At 37.3% G+C, this 21,399-nt stretch overlaps 1 protein-coding gene across 1 annotated transcript; it reads left to right on the forward strand.

Annotated features, from left to right (window-relative positions):
• The first annotated feature begins 304 nt into the window (after window positions 1-304).
• Window positions 305-19,464, forward strand: KIF11 (kinesin family member 11). The gene is made up of 22 exons (XM_082764379.1): window positions 305-700; window positions 2,959-3,091; window positions 3,226-3,323; window positions 3,403-3,481; window positions 3,821-4,006; window positions 4,093-4,217; window positions 4,779-4,869; window positions 5,133-5,375; window positions 5,483-5,578; window positions 6,289-6,377; window positions 6,863-6,950; window positions 7,717-7,905; window positions 8,912-9,119; window positions 9,383-9,555; window positions 9,849-9,971; window positions 10,947-11,105; window positions 11,458-11,597; window positions 12,160-12,439; window positions 13,463-13,685; window positions 13,936-14,090; window positions 14,397-14,513; window positions 15,163-19,464. The coding sequence occupies exons 1-22, from the start codon at window positions 624-626 to the stop codon at window positions 15,286-15,288; spliced, it is 3,198 nt and encodes a 1,065-aa protein (XP_082620505.1). The 5' UTR covers window positions 305-623; the 3' UTR covers window positions 15,289-19,464.
• The last annotated feature ends 1,935 nt before the right edge of the window (window positions 19,465-21,399 follow it).

The following is a 21,399-nucleotide window of genomic DNA, read 5'->3' on the forward strand; positions in this document are numbered from 1 at the left end:
AACTTGCGGGGTTGGGGCGGGGCGATGCTGCTGCCGGCACCGGGGGCGGCCCTGCAGCACCGAAGCGGGGCCGTGCTGGGGTTTCTGGAGAGCAAACCCCCCCAGAGCAGCGCAGCCTCGGCGCGGCTGTCCCCTCAGCAAGGGAACCGAACAGGGCAGGGAGCAGAGATCTCCCCGCCGCGGGGGCGCCTGAAGGGCCCGGGGGCTGCCGAGGGCCCCCGGCCGTCACCTCAGCGGTGACAGCGCTGAGGTGACGGCCGGGGGCCCTCGGTCACGTGACGCCTCCTCCGGCCCGCCCGCGCACTACAGCCCCCAGCACGCCCCGCGCTCCTGGGCGGTGAAAAGCGCCGCTTCCGCCAGCCTCTTGCATCATCACCGCGGGCTCTCCCGCAGTTTGAAACCGCGTCCCATGGTGCTCCGCGCACTCCCCGCCGATTGGCCGGGCCGGGGGGGGTGACGCATCTTTCAAACTGGGCGGCGGGGCGCGCGCTGGCCAGCGGCTGCGGGGCGGGCGGCGGGCGGTTGGCGGAGGCACAGGCACGAGCACGAGCACGAGGCAGCTGCGCCGCGCTCCGCTCCTTGGCCGCGCCGCGCTCGCGCCCGGTCCCTGTCCCGGTCCCGCCATGGCCTCCCTCAGCTTACAGGGCGGCGGCAAGAAGGAGGAGAAGGGCAAGAACATCCAGGTGGTGGTGCGCTGCAGGTAGGCTGCGTCGGTTCGGCGCGGGGAGGTGAGGGGCTGGGGCAGCGCTATAACGGGGCTGGGGGTGTTCGAGCCCCCAACCCCTGAGGTGTTTTCTTCCGGCTGGGGGCGCGCCTGGAGAGCCTTCGGTCCCTGCCCGCCTAGGGAGGCGCCCCGAGTTCAGACCCCAGGCTGAGGGAGGCAGCCTCTGGCGTGGAGATGGCCAGCTGCCTTGGCTGGGGAGATAAAAACAAGTTTTCAGTATGGTGTGGCAGATCTGGTGCGCTAAAAATTGGGTTTTTATAACTTTAAGGTGACTTAAAGATCTGTTCGTTCATACTGGGTCTCAAATGTTATTAAAGCATTGCTTGTGAAACATATCCTACTGCTAACGGTTAAGACCTGCGTTCAGAAATACTTTCAGAAGTTTATTTTGAACCAGAACCGCAAATGCAAGTTTGCCTATTGTTACTAAAGCCTCTTGCAGTCGGTACCTCTGCCTGCTTGGAAGTTCTACTTTTACCGCTGCGCCATGAACCTAAGAACTGGCAGGGTTGTTCTCTGCTACTCTTGCAACGAGCTGCTGAAACGAGTGCTATGGGATTGGTGAAAGTGTTGATGTAAATCAAGGATATTGCAAAAGACAAGTAATGTTTGTGAACAAGTTGTGTTTCAAACACTGCTAGCAATCATTTTTTTTCTTCTCTAATTAGTCCTGAACTGTTCTAGAAGAGCCTCACAAAGTGTCAGTGCATACTTCAGTTAGATACAGTGCTCTATGTGAATGGCATTGTGATGTTTTGCTTTTGCTGTGACTGACCTTCAGTCTAAGGTCTATATCAAGTTTTAGTCTCTATCCCCTAAAAACTCTGTAGCTCACCCTTTCTCTTGCATTTTGTAGTGCATTTCTTTTTCAGTATTGGTTTGCTGTTTGAGGTAGTAAACTCTCCCATGGTTCCCTTTTCTACTGCGCCTGTCAAGTTCTACTTACTGTACAGGTAGATAGTGTCATCTTAGTGACACATGGTTTGTTTCCAAAGCCTGGTGTGTCTCACTGAGCTTATCAAAAACCTCTTCAAGCAACACGTTCACTGTGTTTTGATAAAATGTGAATTTGGATGTTTAAAATGCATGTATTAGGATATATTTTGAATGGATTATCCAATTAGATGAACCTGTGATCAGATGTCATCATGGCATACCAAGCTGCTGCTTGTCTGGTGCCACTTGGTACCAAACCGCACGTATGCTCAGGTTTTACTGAATTGCCTCTAATCTCATGGTTGTGGTCCATACAACAAGGCTCCTGCATTTGACTGGTTCTCTGTTATATCTTTGTAGAGCAGACTATATTTATCGTTCGGCCTCCTACTATTTTGAAAGTTGCAAAACCAAAGCACTAGAGCTTGTCCCTGTGAAAAAGGTCTCTGTGCTCATCGGCTGTCACAATGACCTGACTGCCTTCGCTGCTGCTCTCAGTCTTGCACTGAAGCCTGTAGTGGTCTGTTCAGAGTTAACTCTTCTTCCTCTGTGCTATGGTGAGGAAGAAACGTTAGCCACAAGAGTCAGGAAACTGAGCTGTCATATCCTTGTGGCATGTTTTTTTTTTTTTTTTTTTTGTTCGTTTGGTTTTTTTTTTTTAGTTGTAGTATAATGTGTAACAGCATCTGAAGTGCCTCTCCTGTCAAAATAATTTAAAGTTTGCAAAAGTTGTAGAAGTTCTGTTTTCAGGTTGAGTACTCCTTCATGGGTAATGTGTAGTCAGTGCAGTAACGCTGCTAAATGAATTACAAAATAGCACTTCATGCTGTCAGCTTTCAGCCTGTGGTTGTTTCTGTGTTTTGGGGGAGGAATTATTGCTAATGCCCCTTCAAGGAAAATTGTATGCCATGTTTGAATTAAATTAGAGTTAAAAGAAAATGATCACCGTCATGTTTCTAAACTTTTATTGTATTTCTCTTAAGCTTATTTAAAATTCTTACTTCAAAGGCTAAATAAAGAGGTACATAGACTTTTTATCCCAAAAATCAGGTGTTTATTTTCTGTCTTGTACTATTCTCACAATTCAGATTCTACTTGAATGTGTCAGCATTGTAAAGGTTCTGGTATTGCTGTCTACTCTTCTGCTAGTTGTAGGTTCTGTTAGTATGGCTGCTGCTTCAGACAGTTATGTCATCCATGAGAGACTTGTGGTCTGCATTGTTTGTGTAAGTGAAAGAAAGGATGTTCTTAAAGTGCATTAATTAGTTCGGTTTACTGTTTTTTTTTTTTTTCTTTAGGCCTTTTAATGCCTCAGAACGTAAAGCAAGCTCCTATGCCGTTGTAGACTGTGATCAAGCACGAAAAGAAGTTAGTGTTCGCACTGGCGGAGTCACAGATAAGACATCAAGAAAGACTTACACATTTGATATGGTAACTACTTGTCAAGTTTGTGACTTCTAGATAAAAGCCAGTAAATTTCTCTAATACAGTCTGATATCTGTGCTGTGTGGTGCACTATGTATTACTGTACTGGTAAATGGGACTTTTTGTCTTTGCTCCAACAGGTTTTTGGAGCTCAGGCAAAGCAGATTGATGTGTACCGGAGTGTTGTGTGTCCCATTTTGGATGAAGTTATTATGGGCTATAACTGCACAGTGTTTGCGTAAGTGTGTTAATCAGTATTAGGAAATTTCATTTTAATTTTAGTTTCTTGTTCACATTTTAATTTTTCATGCTCACAGCTATGGCCAAACTGGTACTGGTAAGACCTTCACAATGGAAGGAGAGCGGTCACCCAATGAGGAGTATACTTGGGAAGAGGTATGTTTTTCACTCCTGAGGTTTCTCTTAAAGCTGTACGGTGGTCCAAAGTTAAATATTGCTGAAGAAAACCTAAAGTTGATTTCTTCTAAATACTGAAGCTGACTTTCTTTAAACACTTGCAAATTAATACATGTTCTCATTACTGTATATGAGAATCCAAACTTTACATTATTACTGCAGGCATATTTAGCAATAATTGTATGGAAATTTATCTTTATTCAATGTATTTTTATCGAACCCAATTGACCTTAGCTGAAATTGGTGTGCACGCTCCCCACCCATCTATCTCTTGTAGTACATCTACACATTGAATTCCTTTGCATTTTCAATCTGTAGGATCCGCTAGCAGGTATAATACCCCGTACGTTGCATCAAATATTTGAAAAACTCACAGAGAATGGCACGGAATTTTCAGTGAAAGTCTCTCTTTTGGAAATCTACAATGAGGAGCTTTTTGATCTTCTGAATCCTACTCCTGATGTTGGAGAAAGACTGCAGATGTTTGATGACCCTCGAAACAAGGTGAGTACTGTCTTCCAAAATCTGTGACATTACGGCTTCAGGGGCTACTGGAAGATGTATAATAATCACACGTTCTTTTCTGACAGAGAGGTGTAATTATTAAAGGCTTGGAAGAAGTAACTGTACACAACAAAAACGAAGTCTATCAAATCCTGGAAAGGGGTGCAGCAAAGAGAACAACTGCAGCTACTTACATGAATGCATATTCTAGGTATTAATCTTGTCTGTTTCAGATTTTTTTTTTTTGTTGATGCTCTATTAAACAGGATCTTACTGAAGAAACAAAAGCTGTTCAAGTTGTAGTAGACCTTACCGAATCTTGAGGTTGTGTATTACAGTTTACGTTGCTCTATGTGGATTAGAAAGCCAAAGCCATAGCTGAAACTTGGAACTATGGGATGATGTATTCTAGTGCATGTATGAAAGGTTATAAAATATGGAAGCCTCCCACCTTAAAATTGGCAAGCTGTTGCTCTCTGAAAGACACATGATTATAGAAGCTTGCCCTCTTATTTAGAGGTTGCATGCTTTGTTATGAGTATATCTCTTGTGATGACATTGTCTAGTTGGAATGGAAGTCCTGGAATTCCCCCTGTGCACAAAAATATACATAGTAGAATTATTTGGCATATTGAAAAAGTGTAAGTTGTAATTAATTGGCCAAATTTATTTCCTAAAAAGAGCACTGATAGCTAACCTGAAGTAGTATCTTGTAGCAAACAGATCATTGGCCTTTAATGAGATGTCTGTCTGAAATGCAATTCTTCTATAGCCGCTCCCACTCTGTGTTTTCGATTACCATCCATATGAAAGAAACCACAGTAGATGGAGAAGAACTTGTCAAAATTGGGAAGCTAAACTTGGTGAGTATTTGAACTAAATTTCCTTGATGATACTCCTGAAGTAATGAATTAAATTTAACTTCATCGTGAGAATCATATTTTCTTCATAAGGACAAAAATCATCATCTTCAAGTGATATGAGCTGTCTGTCTGCTTTTTCACTCCCTATGTGTCCTGAACATATATGCAGAAATTAATTCATATGTCTTGTTCTGCGACACTGTGGAGCAAACATTCTTCATAGCGATTTGAGATAGAAGCATGTCCTTTCTCTTATCTTTCAGGTTGATCTTGCAGGAAGTGAAAACATTGGTCGATCTGGAGCAGTTGACAAAAGAGCTCGTGAAGCTGGAAATATCAACCAGTCTCTCCTGACACTAGGAAGAGTTATTACTGCTCTAGTAGAAAGAGCCCCACATATTCCATACAGGGAATCTAAACTTACAAGAATCCTTCAAGACTCTCTTGGAGGACGAACAAAAACATCAATAATTGCCACTGTTTCTCCTGCATCCATAAATCTTGAGGTAAACTTAAGTCTGAATATCTGTTCCTTTAATAGATATTTTTCCAAGGATACAAAAAATAAATGATTATCTTCAGCTTGACCTAATGTTGTATCTGTTTATCACAGGAAACACTGAGTACGCTGGAATATGCTCACAGAGCAAAGAACATAATGAACAAGCCGGAAGTTAACCAGAAGCTGACCAAAAAAGCCCTTATTAAGGTAAGCTAGATGTATAATGTCACAAATTTAGTATTTGATTGTGTTGACACAAATTCTGCTATGTAGGAATTATGAAGTCATGGAAAAGCTGACTAGTTAGTAACAGTGCTTTTCTGAGGTGATTTTAATCACTGACCTCATGCTTTCAAATTAAGCTGCTTTAGTAGTACGATATTTATTAGTCATTTTGCAGTTACTGAAACTGTTGCTAAGACTAAAACTGGAGAAAGAAGGCAATTGATACTAGCTATGACTCAGTGTGTGGACTAGCTATTTACAAGAGTACAAGAGAGTGGAGATCCCAAAATACACTGGATGACTTCTTTTTCTGGACTTGCTCTATTAGCTGCTTCCTTCTAGCAAATGCATGAATTGAAGCGAACTTGTTAGTAAGCTTGAATGAAAGGCAACATGAAGAAGCTAACTGGTATTAAAGAAGCTGCAATTTCAATTATAATCTGTGAAATACAACTAAGTATGATTGAAATTGGAAGCTTTGATGCTCTACATGTATGCAATGGCATGATTTTAAATAGTGCTACACTGAACGTATTTGGACACACAAATGAAGAAGCACTAGGTTTTAGAACGTTATCCTGTGTTTATGCAAAACTTCCATTAAATTCCATCTTTCTGAGGTACCTGTTAAGCTAAATTTTGAAAATAAGGTATGAACGTTCAGGTTTAAATATGCTTATTTCTTCATGCAGGAATATACTGAGGAGATCGAGCGTCTGAAACGAGACCTGGCTGCTACACGAGAAAAAAATGGAGTGTATATTTCCCTTGAAAACTTTGAGTATGTCTTCAGGATATCTATATAATGTCTAACAACAAATCTCAAATATTGGTACTGATCCTTATACAGAAAATATTTTCAGGTCTATTTTCAGTCGTAGAAAGCTTAAGATAGAAGAACTTAACTGACCAGTCAATGTCTCCTTTAGAAATTAATTATTACGTAGACAGAAGCCTCAAAAAGTAGGTTTGTACTGAGCACTTTTATTTGTGGAACTTACCATATGCAGAGCCAGCATGCATTTTTTCAAGATAGAAGCTGATACAGGAGAGCAACCTTGATAAAGCTTGCTTCACTTTGTAAGAGGGCTTGTTTATACAGAATGTTTCAAATAATAGAAAATTATCTTAAATCCCTTCTGTATTAAAACCAGAACTTTCACTTAATATAGGAGTGAACAGTACTTCCTGAAATGGCTAAATGTGTAGCATGAGAATAATAGGTAATCTTGGAATCAACTCTGTTATTACTAATCTTTACTTTAGAGCCCTTAATGGGAAGCTGACTGTTCAGGAAGAACAAATTGCAGAGTATATTGACAAAATCAGTGTCATGGAGGAAGAATTGAAAAGAGTAAGTGCCATTTCTCAACTGTGGCTTATATCTGCAAGAAAAAAAAAAGGGGGGGGGGAGAGGGGATCCTTGGGGAAAGAGGTAAGAAGATTGAGCAAACAACAATTTGAAGAGTTTTTGTTTTTAAAGGTCCTTTATAATTAGCTGAGTGGAAGCTTTCTAATCCTAGAAGTTAGAAGTTTGAAATACTATATATGATGTTGCAAAACACAACACGTTTATTTTTAAAGCTGTTTCAAGATTTAAAACCTAATTTGATTTGCTGGATTTTCAGCTACAATTTGCTTGTAATATGGTATCTCAGTTGACAGTTACCAGTGTAGGAGCAAAGAATGATGGGGTAGAGAAGGTGATGAGCTCCAATTAATGAATAAAAAATATGCAGAAAACGGGAGCTTCCTTTTCTAAAGAAATACAAATATTAATTTGCTGGACACATAACTAATCTGTGTAACTAGACTTTATCTTTTGATCAACTTTACTGACCCTACCCATTCTATCTGATTCCGTTTTAGTGGGATTTCTTCACTGTGATGTGCCTGGTCTTGTAGCTTGAGAGGGGAAGCAAAGGCTTATCATAGTGAAAATGGTGTTGGTTTCTGATATTTTCAGTGAATTCAGAGGCTCTACAGGTCTCTAGTCAGGTTTAAGACCTTTGAGCCTTTTGTAGATGGCAACATGCATTCTAGTACCATGTATCTGAGACGCATGAAGGACTGCTGTTAAAACACGTTGTTGCTCTACTTATGTTTGTCTTCCACTGTAGAGCATGGAACTGTTCACAGTTAATAAAAATGAACTTGAACAGTGTAAAACAGACCTGCAAATCAAGGAGAAAGAACTTGAAGAAACACAAAGAGATCTGCAAGAAACCAAGGTTCAGCTGGCTGAAGAAGAATATGTGGTTTCAGTTTTGGAAGACACTGAACAAAAACTTCATGGCACAGCTAGCAAGGTTGTTGCTTTCCTGGCATCTAATTGCAAGAGTAGCTTCTGATGTGTAAGAGTTTTGGGATCTGTTCATGGAAATCATTGTTGCTAAAGCATGATGTGAGAGTGACAAAAATGACAAAAACTACCTCTCCTTTAGTCTAGTTTGTCATGAGAGTTTCAGTACTTTGCGGTATCTATTGTTGTGAGGAGAAAAAGTACATGTAGTTTACCTTACTAGAAGCTTGTGCCTGACCTTAAAGTAGAATAAATTATTTATGGCTGGGGTGGAAAAATAGCAAGATGCTTTACAGGGATGTGTGTAATAATTTACACTTGCTGAGTGAATAACTAAAGCTGTTTCCCTGTCACCTCGATATTTTAGGGTGTATTTTTGAAGTGTTTAGGAACTGGTCTGAATTCTCAAAACAGACTTGATACAGAGTTCTGCTCTTTCAAGTGTGAAGTAACTAATCCTCTAACTTCAGTGAACATGAAAAGTTCTTTCTACTCAGATTCTTTTAAGGTTGGGATGCTTACATTTGCATGTGGGTTGTGGAGCATCAGTGTGAGACAAATGGGTGCAGTAATTTACACTAACTACAAAACTAAGAATTCACCATGCTTTCAAATTCTAAATTATTTATCACAGAATAAATCACTTACTTCCAGTATCATTAGAAATATATATTTACTGTCAAGTCTTTCAGAATAAGTTGAAGTGGTCAGGAATTTTTTGGTCACTCCACTATGATGAATGATATTTTAAATATTTAAAGACTGAGAGGATGTCCTATTTTAGTGCTTTAATTTCAAAGTCAGAGTAAGTTTACTTCTAGAAGGTAAATTTTTCCTGTGTTTCAAGACTACAAATCATATAACATCAGACTAAGAATGTTTGTAACTTGGTGTTAAGGGAAATACCTATCTTTCTAGGGATACTGATTCTCCTTTAACTTAAACTACATTTTTTTCTTATAATTTATGCCTGACTTCTGGTTTAAAGGTTGACTAACTTTAAAATTTCTTAGTTGCTTAGTACTGTTGAAGAAACTACAAAAGATGTATCTGGTCTCCATGCAAAATTGGACCGTAAGAAGGCTATTGATCAGCACAATGCTATTGTTCAAAATACATTTGCAGGACAAATGACTGATTTGTTCAACAAAATACAAAATTCAATTACTGAGAACAGTTTGAAGCAGCAACAGATGTTGACATCTTATACAAATTTTATTGGTAAGTAGTACCAAAGTTTTTCTTAAAACTGATAGTTTTAGTATATGGATGAAGCTTTATTTTAACCAATGTAATGATTGCAGATGCACCTATAACAATATATCTGGGGTGATCAACTAAAAATAGTAGTTACGTTCAACCATACACCTCAACTTTGTTTTATGAACTAAGAAAAAATACTGCCTTCCTGTGTTGTAATGAGCAATAGTTTGTTCTTAAAATGAAGCTTTAAGTTTTGTAACATTTCTGGATTTCTTTTGTAGGTGACATCTTGTCTACCAGTTCTTCAGCAGCTAATATTCTAGCATCAGTTGTATCAGCATCTCTTGCCTCTGTTAAAGAATTAGTATCTACTGAAGTTTCTTCCATGTCTGAAAAAATATTACAACATGAGAATCTGTCACTTAACTGTAAAGCTGAGCTCCTGAGATTAATTGTGAGTAAATTTTCATCCTCTTCTCATATTTGAAGTATATGAAACTGTCCTCAACCAGAAGAGGTGCTGTAAACATTCTTTTTCCCTGATGCTCTACCAGTCTGATTCAGCAGTTGTCTGTGATTATATCCCTTTTCACTTCCATTCCCATGCTATCACAAGCCATCCCCATACTATCCAGCAAACATTAACCATGGACCATGGCTATTTGCATGAATATGGATTGCTTCTTAGTAATGTAGGTCAGTCTCATTCTATTCTACTTCTGTTTGTTTTTTTATTGCTTTTCCTAGGAGGAGCATACATCTGGATTAGGAACAGTATTAAATAGCTTAACACCAATGGTAGAATTTGTCCTGGGCCTAAGTTGTCAGTTTCAGACTAATGTGAAGAAATATTCTGCTGTGGCTGACAAGGTAACACACTTTTTGTCTCTTATCCTATGCTATTTCTTTTAACTTACAGATAATACTTCTCTGCAGTGTATAGGTGTTTCCACTCTCTCTGGCTTTTTCTCCTTTATTCCTGCTTTGTCCTATGATTTTTTTAAGTCCTTTTTTCTACCTTCTAGCTCTTTAATTCAGACTTCTCCACTTTTGCGTATGGTTTATTCACTTGCTACCTAGCACAGCTGCTTACCTAAATGCCACAAAAGAATGATACAATATAGATTCTTAATGCTACCTGTAACAAATACTTGGTAATATTCTTACAGTAGTCTCTTCTGTATCATAGAGGTCTGAAAGAGCTGATTGAGACAAATTCTGTCACTTAAAATTCCTTCTGCTGTCATACCCAACTTTTTCTCTAGTTATTTGGATTCTTAGAGAATGTAGTATTGTCTGGTGAACAGTGTAGATGGCACTGCCCTTAGTATATGCCCTAGACTTGAATTTCTATTTCTAGTCTACCTTATACTGTATTTTTTATAGAACTGCATCCTCTCTTTCATTTTTTTTCTCCTATTTAAAACAAACAAACAAAAAAAACCCACAACTTTGTGCCTCATGAAGGAGTTAGCTTTCCTCTTCTGTCAGTTGCAACTCACTTGAAATCAACTCCCCTCATCTAGAGGCTCTTTACTGGTTTTGAAACTTAAACAGCAGCTAGGGCCATGGTTTAATCAACTATGTTGTCTGTCTTCCTTTTTTGTCTTTTGATGCTGAATATGGAAAAGAACATATTAAGTGCCATTCTGTAACTTCAGATAGCTCCAAGTGTTACTTGCTGTCTTTTATATCCACTATAGTGGATGTAGTTTGTTAATGCCTTTTGTTTCTGTGTAAGGTAGGTGGTGTGTCCCCATTCTCCCATGTTATGTCAGGGAAAAGTATCTAATTTCTAATCCAATGATAAGTATTTAACTTTGAATATAACTCTGTTTTTCAAAGATGGAATGTCATAAAAAAGAAGTGGATACCTTCTTTGAAGATCTTTCTCTCACTTTGAAAAAGTTACGGGAAGAAATGGCCAGTGTTCTTGCTCAGCTTCAGAATGATTGTGAGAATTTAAAAGAAGAAATGGAAATGACAAGATTGGCACATATGAAGGTATTGTTAGAGTAAGAAATCTGAAGGCCAATTGTTGCTTTGATTTAAAGTCTTTGTAGTAATAAAACATTGTATTTGCTTCAGAAGCAATGCTAGCACAGTAGCTTGATGATCATAATTATTTTCAGCTTTTTTGAGCTATTTTAAGAAGCTTACATATGAAGCTAGCAAAAAAGTTTACAGTTGCTATGAGCACATCTGGTTTATATACCTTTACATACATCTCCACAGGCCGTGTATGTCTACTCTATCATTTTATAATAAAGCTCTAGTATTTGTTTTTTCTTGAAGTATGTAAATGCCTTTAAGAAATTGTACATCTCATTGGTATTCTGCACTGTTTTTTTAATAGAGCACAGCAGAACTAGTGTCCTCACTGCAAAGCCAGCTTGACCTGTTTGCTCAGGAGACTCAGAAGAACTTAAGTGATGTACTGGCAAAAAATCAAAGTATGAAGACCACCATCACTGCTGTGCAAGAAGACATTCACCTGTAAGGAGCACATTACTTATGGTGTACAGCGATGCAAGATGAAACTATGTATGAAGAAGATTACAAAATTAGATGTTCTTCATATTTATATGTTCATAAATTCTGGGCAAAACGTTTGTTAGAGCTGCGTTCAGCCACAGAATATAAATCATAGTTCACCTTTCTTTAGAGTAATGGTAGCCCTACAGAGCTTTTTCTCAGATTTGTCTCCCGAGCATACTGCATATAAGAGACTGTGGTTTGGGGGATCAATGTGTTGTGATGAATGGCCCTCAGTACTGCTACACTTTATACTAAGAAGGCTTAACTTGAAGTATAATAACATAATTATTTTTGCGTGCTTTATTCAATTTTAGAATGAATAACTAACATCTCCCCAAAGATTTAAGGGGATTGAACAAACCTAGTAGTCTGAGTGCTGATATTATGGAGCAATAATATCATAATTGTTTTGATAGAACTGCACTGCTTCACTCTTTCTGGTCTCAATTGTTTCTATGCGTAGAATAGGCTAAAATCTGCCTTTCAATATTTCTGAATTATTAAAAATTTGTTGCTGTAGGAAAACCACAGACCTAGTCAGCAGCGCAACTTCAAATCAAAGCAAATTTATTGCATCTATGGATAACTTCTCTGAAGAGCTCAGGATCATAAATGCTGAAAACAAGATGATGCTGGTAGAATCCACAGACCATTGTCGTCAACTTCTCAGCAGTCTCAAAGATGTGTCTCAGGATACTGATAAATGGGGTGAACTTGCAACTGCTCAGATAATCAGCTTTACTGATCAGCAGCTGTTGTCCTTCAGTGATGAGAAGAAACAGCTTCTGTGCTCACAACAGGTATGCATAGCTGTTTGTAGTCTAATGTATCATTCAGAAACAAACTTTAACGGTGGAATTTGTAGGAGGACATTCTCAATTATGATCAGTATGAAATGGTGGCATTTTGATCACAGCAGACTCATGTTAATTAACTTGAACAGATGCATTTTGGTGAAATCTAAAAGCTTAATTTGAGTAAGATTTTGAACTTGAAGTGCTAATAACTAAAAAAAATCTTGATCAATCTTGTGTGATTAACTTCTATTTGTACCTTGGGCTTTTTACATCTTTTTGATAGTACACAGCGTTAAATCTAAAGCTTTTCTACAAGTAGTGTCCCTAGGAAACTTCCACAGAGATCATAGACTAATGTCTGCAGAATAAAAATTACTTTCTGTCAGCTGTGCTAATATGGGAGAAAGCATTCCTTTTTAGGCATATACTAGCTCTTACCCCAAAAGTTTTTCACCTACCATCTTTAATTTTCATCACAAGTTTCACTTCTCACCCTTGTTCTATTGTTGGATTTTCCTGTTTCACTACTTATTAGAACATTTTACTAACTTTTAGGAAAAAAAAAGCTTTGAGTTAAATGTGTTTGCAGTCTCAAGACACTCTTATATTTGTTATGCCATGTGAACACTTCAGGAGTTCCCTTCCAATGGGAAGGACTAATAATTCATGTTTTCTTCCTTGTCCTCTGGAAATGCATCAAGCTTCTAGAATTTTCACTTTCACTTGAAAATCCTAACTCTGTGCAGGGTTATGTGTAGGCGCCTGAGAATTCTCTTCTGAACCAAATGGCATCATCTTTATTCTTATGAGTATCTTTCTAAAATAATCATACTTTCTAAGAAACTGAGTATCTTCTGAAGATAGTTCCCAAAATGAGAATATAAAACTGGCACTGAAACTTCTCAATTTGAGGTCTCAGTTGTTTCGTTTCAGATCATGTTATTAATCATGCACCACATCTTAGAAAAGAGGCCATAACCTTAACTTTCTTGTTAACTTGGTGTTTCTGTTTCTTTTTTTCTTCAGAAAAACAAAGAAAACTGTGATAGAGCAGTAGCCGAAATCGTTGACCATATTGATGGACAAAAGAGTGCTGATGAGAAGGTACTAAATAGCCTTCTTGATCAGATAAAAGTTGATCAGGAGATACTTCTGGAGCAGAAGCTGGCACTTAATGAGGAAGTACAGCATGGACTGACTCAGGTTAATGGTTTCCTGCAAGAGGAACTTAAAGTGGATATTCCAACAGGTATTTGAAATAGGGCACGAGACAGAATGCACTTGCAGAAAGCAAGTGTTGAGTTGCAGAGTTCATAAGCAAAGATTGATGGGAATATAATACAGCTGGCAGTCATATCTTTTTCAGTCAATCGTGCAAAGATTGACTGAAGAAAGTGTGACTTCTGCATTGAGTTATTGTAAAATTGAGCATCTGTTATTAAAGCTATTATTCTAAATGTTTAACAGTGTCTTTCATTAGTATACCATCTTCATTAAAGGGACAACTCCACAGAGAAGAGACTACTTGTATCCAGTCACGCTGGTGCGAACAGAACCCAGGGAACTTCTACTGGAGCAATTAAGGGAAAAGCAAGCAAAGCTTGATGCTATGTTAAACAGTGTGACAAAGGAAATAAGGGAGAATGCAGATCAAGTAAGTATATGAATGATAAATTAGACATTTCAATGAAGATTTCAAGTATTCAGTAATTTTTTTCATCTCATTTTGGAACCCCAGAGCTGTTGCAACCTTTGTGTGGGGTACTTGACTTGTAGTCACATGCCGAGCTTTCGAGAAGACCATTATCTTGGAAAATAAGGGGAGACGATATTTGTTTAGATTTTCATTTCTGTTTTACAGGAATAGAAGTGGCAAGTCTTATAGATCTGATCATGTTTTATATATTCATCTAGGCTCTTCAGCCATTCAAAGCACTTTTCTGAAAACTTCTTGTTTTAGGACTTACTGGAAGAGGAGGAAGGGATGCAAGAATCCAGTGAAAGCATTGCTGGCTACAACTCCTTAGTGGATGTAAACATAAGCTGTAACACAAATGGTGGAATTCCATTTTTTCAGGTAACTTTTTCACAGGTACTCTAAACAACTATGTATTTAAAAGCAAAGAAAAATTATCATTCCACATGTAGTATAAAATCTGCTGATAGCATTTGGTGTAGTCTCATAATTCCTTTTAATTCTGCAGAATATGCTTTGTTAAACTTGTGCTAAAATAACAGCAAGATTCTAACAACCTGGACAGATGGTAAAAACTCCTCAGCAAGTAATCTTTTGGGGAAAACGTCATGATTAGCTAGACACAAATGCATGCTTTTGTGTTTGCTTTAATGAAAAAGCTGAAAAGATGTGTAGTGTCTTCTTAGAGGCCTGGCAAATATGTCATCATTCTTGATTTTTCTTTTACTTTCTGCCTTGCTCTTGATGCTTTTTTCTACCCGTTTGTCAATGTAGACCCCTGACATATAAGGACTGTTTATTTTTAGTATTTATTTGTCATGGGTCCTTTAAGTTGCTGGTGAATTGACAGATGTCTACAAGAAATCTCAAATCTCTTCAGTAAATGCAGTATTAGGAAACTTTTTCAGGGGTTTTACCAACTTTTTTTTCCTTAGAACATTATACTGCACTGTACATGGGCAAGAAGTCTTTAATTTCTTTGTATACTCTTAACGTGGAAAATTGATCAGGCCTTTTTTTTAAATCCCAGCACAAAAGGAGTCACAAAAAGGATAAAGAGAACAAATCTGCAGCAACGTTGGAGAAGACCAAAACAGAGGATATAACAGAACAGCTTCTTCCCAGATCTAAGATTCCTTTAAGATCAATGAACTAAGAGATTTTACTCTTGTGTATATATACAAAATCTTTACTGCAGATCCTGTTTCGGAATGCTTAACATCTAATGGTCCACTGAGCCATAACTTCTTAGTTTTTCTTGATCTCTGTATATAGTGAATATACTGATGCAAACTTGGATCAAAAGACTGACCTGACAGATGTCCTGCTTTTGTCCCATTTGTATTTGTGTATGCAGTAGCTTGTGGAGTATTAATAGACTTTTTTTAAACAAAATTTGTAGATTATGGTGCTGTATGTTGAATGAGGATTTTTATGTTGTCAAATAAGAAATCCTTTTCTGCTTCTCAGGTTTAAAGCCATAGCAAGGGTTGTGGAATAATGCTTTATTAGCATTAGCATCTGCCAATGTGTTTTAATTAGCTGTAAATAAGTGTTTTATTTCTGTGCCTACCTTACCCTGATTCCTGTTACCATGAAGTAGACAGATGTCTTTGGGATACTTCAAATAAATCAATTGATATATGGAGCACAGATGTATATGCATATGACTTCCATCTTAAATCCATCTTAAATTAAACTTGGTAATAGAGCTAAAACATTAGCAGATCTTCAAGCTAGATATTCCAGACAACATTCAGACAGCTGCTCCCAGACAAAGATAAATATATTTATGATAAATACATTATTGGGAGTATGTTCTGGCACTATGCTTCTCTCACTTTCTAGCATGAGACCAGTCAGCTGTCTTCCTCTGAGATCTTACTACTCATTTATTTGTTCTTTAGCCTTTGTGGGCAAAACTAGTTTTTTTTTCCTTAGCAGCATTGCAGAAAGAGGGAAAATATTAATTCCCTTTCAAATGAATGAGACATCTACACTTCAACATAGACTTCCTTGTTTGTTTGTTGTTCTTTGTTTTTTTTTTTTTTTTTGTGATGTCTTGGCTACCTGTACTAGCTAATGTACTGGATCATTCCATTGTGGCACGAGGCTTGAAATCTCAAAACCTTGGAAGGCTTTTAAAAGACTGCTTTAGCTGCCAAAATCTTCCTACCAGCATGGCTTGGCATACTGTGGGATTTTGGCACCAGAAGCATCATCATGGACCTCAGGAGCTAGGTTTTTGCACTATGACTATTATCGTTGACTAGATTATACTAAAATCTTCCAAGACTGTTCAATAAAATACTTAAGAACTAAACTTCTGGCAGAAGAGCTGATTGCATAGCTTGCGTGAATGGCTGTTCTCATTTGGCCTAAGCAAAAACCTTTCACTCCGCTACTTAGTTTTCCCTATGGTGTTCATAGGATCAGTATGAACAAAACGGAACAGCCTCTGCTGAAGACAGGTCACATCCATGAAAACCATGCCCACAATCTGTGCTTCTTGGCTTTATCCTCTATTCCTCTATGAAACTGTCCCCTCACCCTTAGCTGTTTGCATTGCCCTGGTACAGGTGCGGGCTGCTTTCCTAAATGATGTATGAATCGTATGGACTCCTTGCTTGCTTTTCTCAAAGTACCTCTCACAGTTTTGTTTTTTTTTGTTTGTTTGTTTTTTTTGCAATACCAGCATGGCAGATTTCATCGGGCCTGGTGCCTAGAGGTTACATCAGAAAGCTGAATGCGAGGAAAGCTTTGGATGCAAGAACCTCTGCTTCCCTGCCGCCACTTCTTCGCCCACTAGATGGCTCTAACACTAAAGTGTTAGTTCAAAGCTCAAGCAGTGGTCACTAACCAGGGCTTAGGAACAGGTGTTCCGTCAATTTTTCTGTAAAACATCTGTAAAAAGAACAGGGTTCTAAAACCAATAACAAATTTATGCTTCAGTGAGGATAATTCTGTATTCAAGCTTGGGCGACGGCTTGTTTAATGAAGAGCCACATTTAAGAAAAAAATGATCAAACCTGTGCTTTAAGCATCTATCAACCCTGTAGCAAAGCTTATTGTAACTAAATACTTTTCCTGACCTTCTCTTTTAGTTGTTTTTGTTGCATGCACAGTCCTTGAAGTAGGAAGCAAAACCTATTTGTTTTTGTTTAAGAGAAGAGGTTTTTTGTTTTTTTTATACATAGTTACTGGATTCACAAGGATTAACCCAAAGAGAGGAAATTAGTCTAGGCTAGTTTATAGAATGGTATCAATTTGTCTCATTAGAAATTATAATTCATAAGAAGAGAAGGAAGCTGTTTCTGCAGAACAAACAGCAAGATCATATCCTGGCTCAATTAGTTGTGCTGAGCATAAGGGAGAGTTGTGGTGTGACTGGGACTGAGGAAAATAGCTGTGTTCTAATGGACCAGATCTTTTTTTCTGATTCTAGATTAGCAGCCAAGTGAGATAGCTCTTTATTTACAAAAAAAAAAAAAAAAAAAAAAAAAGGAAAAGGCAGGTATGAATAATGTGACTTAGTGAAGTGGAAAGAAAAATAAGAACACTTTCTAAGTCAAAAAAAGAGCTGTGATATGAAGAGAAAGTGGAGGAAAGGAAGCTTCCTGCTTCTTACTGAAAATGGGGTAGCTGAGGCACTTGTGTTAGAGTTGTTGGGGGCTGCAATAATTATTTTAAGAGAGGGAAAAACGACTAAGCTGCCTGGCTGCTATGCTTGGCTGCTTTTATTTCAAGTAGTAGAAGCACTTGTATGCAACCAGTGAGGAGAAGGTGCTTAGCTATTAGGCTCTACCTTTCTTTTTTTCTGTTAAGCATCAGTCATCCCAATAATCATCTCTTAAATGAATAGAGGAAACAAGAGGGAAGTCTGTAACTCTCTGGGAGTGATAAAAGAAAAATTAAAGTTAGAGCTGGAAAAATAAAGCTAAATACTGAAATTCCTTTTCCATCAAGTGTTGGAGGGGAAAAAATGAGCTCTAATGTTCTAGAGCATTAAAAATAGGAGAAAAAAAAAAAGATTCTAAAATATACAGTTGGTAAATACACACTTTTTAAGCAAGTGTTTACAACCAACAACCATTTGACTACTACTTTTCTTTTTCCTGTTAGAAATGACTTTTATGGTAGAGGGCTATGTTCTATAAACTATCTGCCCACCCACACAGTTGCTTTATAAACTTAAATAAAAATAAATCATGCCAGGTTTTGCATTAGTAGGCTTTATATGACAGTGTTATAGGTGAGATCTAGACCACCTAGCAAAGCAGGCTCTTATTGTAGGTTGAAACCAAACCCAATCCACAGCAGATTTTTATTTTCAAATAAATTCAATCTTAAAAATGTTAAAAGTCCATGAGTCAGTACGAACACAGTGCAGCTAAGTGAATATTTAGATCACTACCTTCAGAAGAATTCTAAAATAATGTTTGATTTCTTTGGTTCCTAAAGGGCCCAGGTACTAAAATGAGACCACGTTATCACTAGGTAAGTGTTCTTCTGATGGATTAAAAAGGAGCAAATGCTTGGTCTAACATTCTCTTTTCAGGAAAAAAGACAGGAACAAGTTGTCATTTGTATGAGAGTACTGAAAAAAATGTTCAATAATTTGCATGCTTGTCCTGTTGCAAACAATATCAGAGAGAACTATTTCTAGTACTTCATGGAAAAACCGTCAGCCTTCAGGTGGCACAAAATTAGATTTTGTATAATAATGGAGATTAACTGGATTGTTTCTTTTTCTATCCAGAATATTAAACCTCTGTAAATGTTTCTTTGACTTCATTAGTTACACTTGAAACATTTTGGGGACTTCCTTGGTCTATTCATAACCTAACTATTGTAATTCAAAGAAAGAGACACAATAACTGAAACTTCGTACTTAACTAGTATATTTTCTTTTTTAAAAAATGACCAAAACATAAAAATGAAATAAATGGTTTACATAGAAATAAAATACTTTTCAAATCTTTCTAGCTATAATTATTTTCAATTGTTAATAAGTTTCAACTATAATTCTGGCAGTGTTCAGAGCAGTACGGGATGAAGATATTTTTTATGTGATAAAGAATTGTATTTTCATTGGCAGAAGTTAATTGAAAGGAAAATCTTTTTTAGCCTAGTTAACAACAATTTTCAAAGTGAATAATAATTTCTTTGCTACTATTTTTGTTATTATTTTCTTTTAGTGTTTATGACAACAAATACTAAACAAAACAGATTAAATATGTGGAAAGATGCTTATCTTTTTCTTCTCCCGAGCCATTTGAGTAATAATAATGATTGCTGCTTCTCAAACTACTGGTTTCCCCTCTGCACGTGTACAGTTTTATATGGGGGTAATCCTACTGCAGTCACTTGATTTATATAAAAGTTATAAGGTGAAGAATCAAATTTCCTATTTTCCCAGGTACATACTAACTTGATAACGATGCTTTAAAGAACAAAAAATCCAGGGCTTTCTTTGCTCTATGGCCACTAAAGATTTCATGACATTTAGGACTTGGCTAGGCAACCCTAGCAGTTTTTCCTAATTCTGCATGTTGTTTTACAGGTATTTCAAGCATATCTACTTCTGTTTCTTTGTAAAGTAACTGTAAAATTTTTCAAAAAAATTGTAAAAAAAAAAAAAAAAAAAAAAAAAAGTCATTTGTAAAATGACTTTCGGATCTTTCAGGATAGGTAGGATTTTATTGTTCTGCTGTTACAATACTTCATCCAATATCTGTTGAAGCTAGTGCTGATGGTAGTGGCCACTAGATCGTGCCACAGTATCCTTAGGCATAACGTTTATTACAGAAAGGAGAGCCTATTAAGCATAGAAAATAGGGCACACAAATTCACACAGCAGATGTCCCCTATCTTCAGGAACATAACTTCATGATGAATTTGAGGACCACCACTTCCACTTTGAAAGTAAATTGTTAAGATAGATTGTTAATATCTTATTAAGATATTCCTGAGGGATTAGATACCAATCTTGTTGTTGACACTGAAGTAACTGAACTACTGTAGTATGTAAAGGCTGTTTGGGGAAATTGTTTTTACATGTTTCAGCTTTCACTAACCCTCAAAACTAACATAAATGACGTTAGTGTTATGTTCAGAGACTAAAGGAAACAAAGAAGTGAATTGCTTATTCATTATAGCCAGCATCTTCTATGACTTAATTAAAATACGACATTAATTTTGAAACCATTCGGCTATAGATATATATTAAAATGGTTATAACAGTAATGGTAGGCGCCAAAATCTTGCTCATTCACTGTAACAGTTTATTTTAGGAAACTCAGTCCAACAGGATGAACCTTGAATGTACAGATTAATGCAAGGAAGGAAATTTTATGATGTCTGTTAGTTAATACAGAAGCCAATCTTATTAATCATGGATTTACAGAGGGCTGTTTTATTAGATGTTAACCATAGCTTATGTTGACAATTGATTTTCATTGTAGGACAACTAAATTTATTATTTGTAATAAGATAAAGATAATTAAATTGACTCTATAAAGGTTACTATCATAAATGTTAGTACCTGTGGATAGTAAACATAAAACTGCTTTAGCAGCGAAAATTCAGTTAAGTGATAGGTGCTTTCTTTCTATTATATTTAATTGTCTCTGAACATTTTTAGACTGCATTTCATTTTCCAGCATTTCCATTTTTATTTTCTAATGCTGTGAAAAACAGTCCAGGTTGAAACCTCACTTTCAGCTCATTTTCTTTCCAGCAAATCAGAGTCAAAACATTTTTAAAGTTCTAGAAGTAAAATGAAACAAAATGCTAAGTATAAGTATAATATGCAAAAATGTTGGCCACCGTCTTCTCAATTTTGTCAGTAACTTTTTCAGAATAATATGTTGAAACAGATCTTGGATATACAATATAATGTCTCCTCTCCTCCTCTCATTAAAAAACATAATTATTAAGGAAATGAATGTGAACCTTCCAGAGCTGAAAGTATTCAAAAACTGTTTAATCTTTTTAAATTGTATTGTTTTTATGATCTATATCTCTCCACCCCTCAGTGCCATCTATCCATCTGGGTACAATCTTTTGAAAATATGAAAGAACACTCAAAATGTTAGAGACCTTGGAAAAGTGCCTAAAATAGTATCTTCAAACCTAATGACAGTAGTGCCATAACACTACAAAGTTGGAACATGTCATTGTTTCTTCAGGAACCAGTACTCAAAGGAAGGATGGAGGACCTTAGGCAGACTGTTTTAAACTGTGGTGTAAGAATGAATATTTGATA

The sequence above is a fragment of the Aythya marila genome, assembly GCF_965140915.1.
Source record: "Aythya marila genome assembly, chromosome: 7".
Lineage (NCBI taxonomy): Eukaryota > Metazoa > Chordata > Aves > Anseriformes > Anatidae > Aythya > Aythya marila.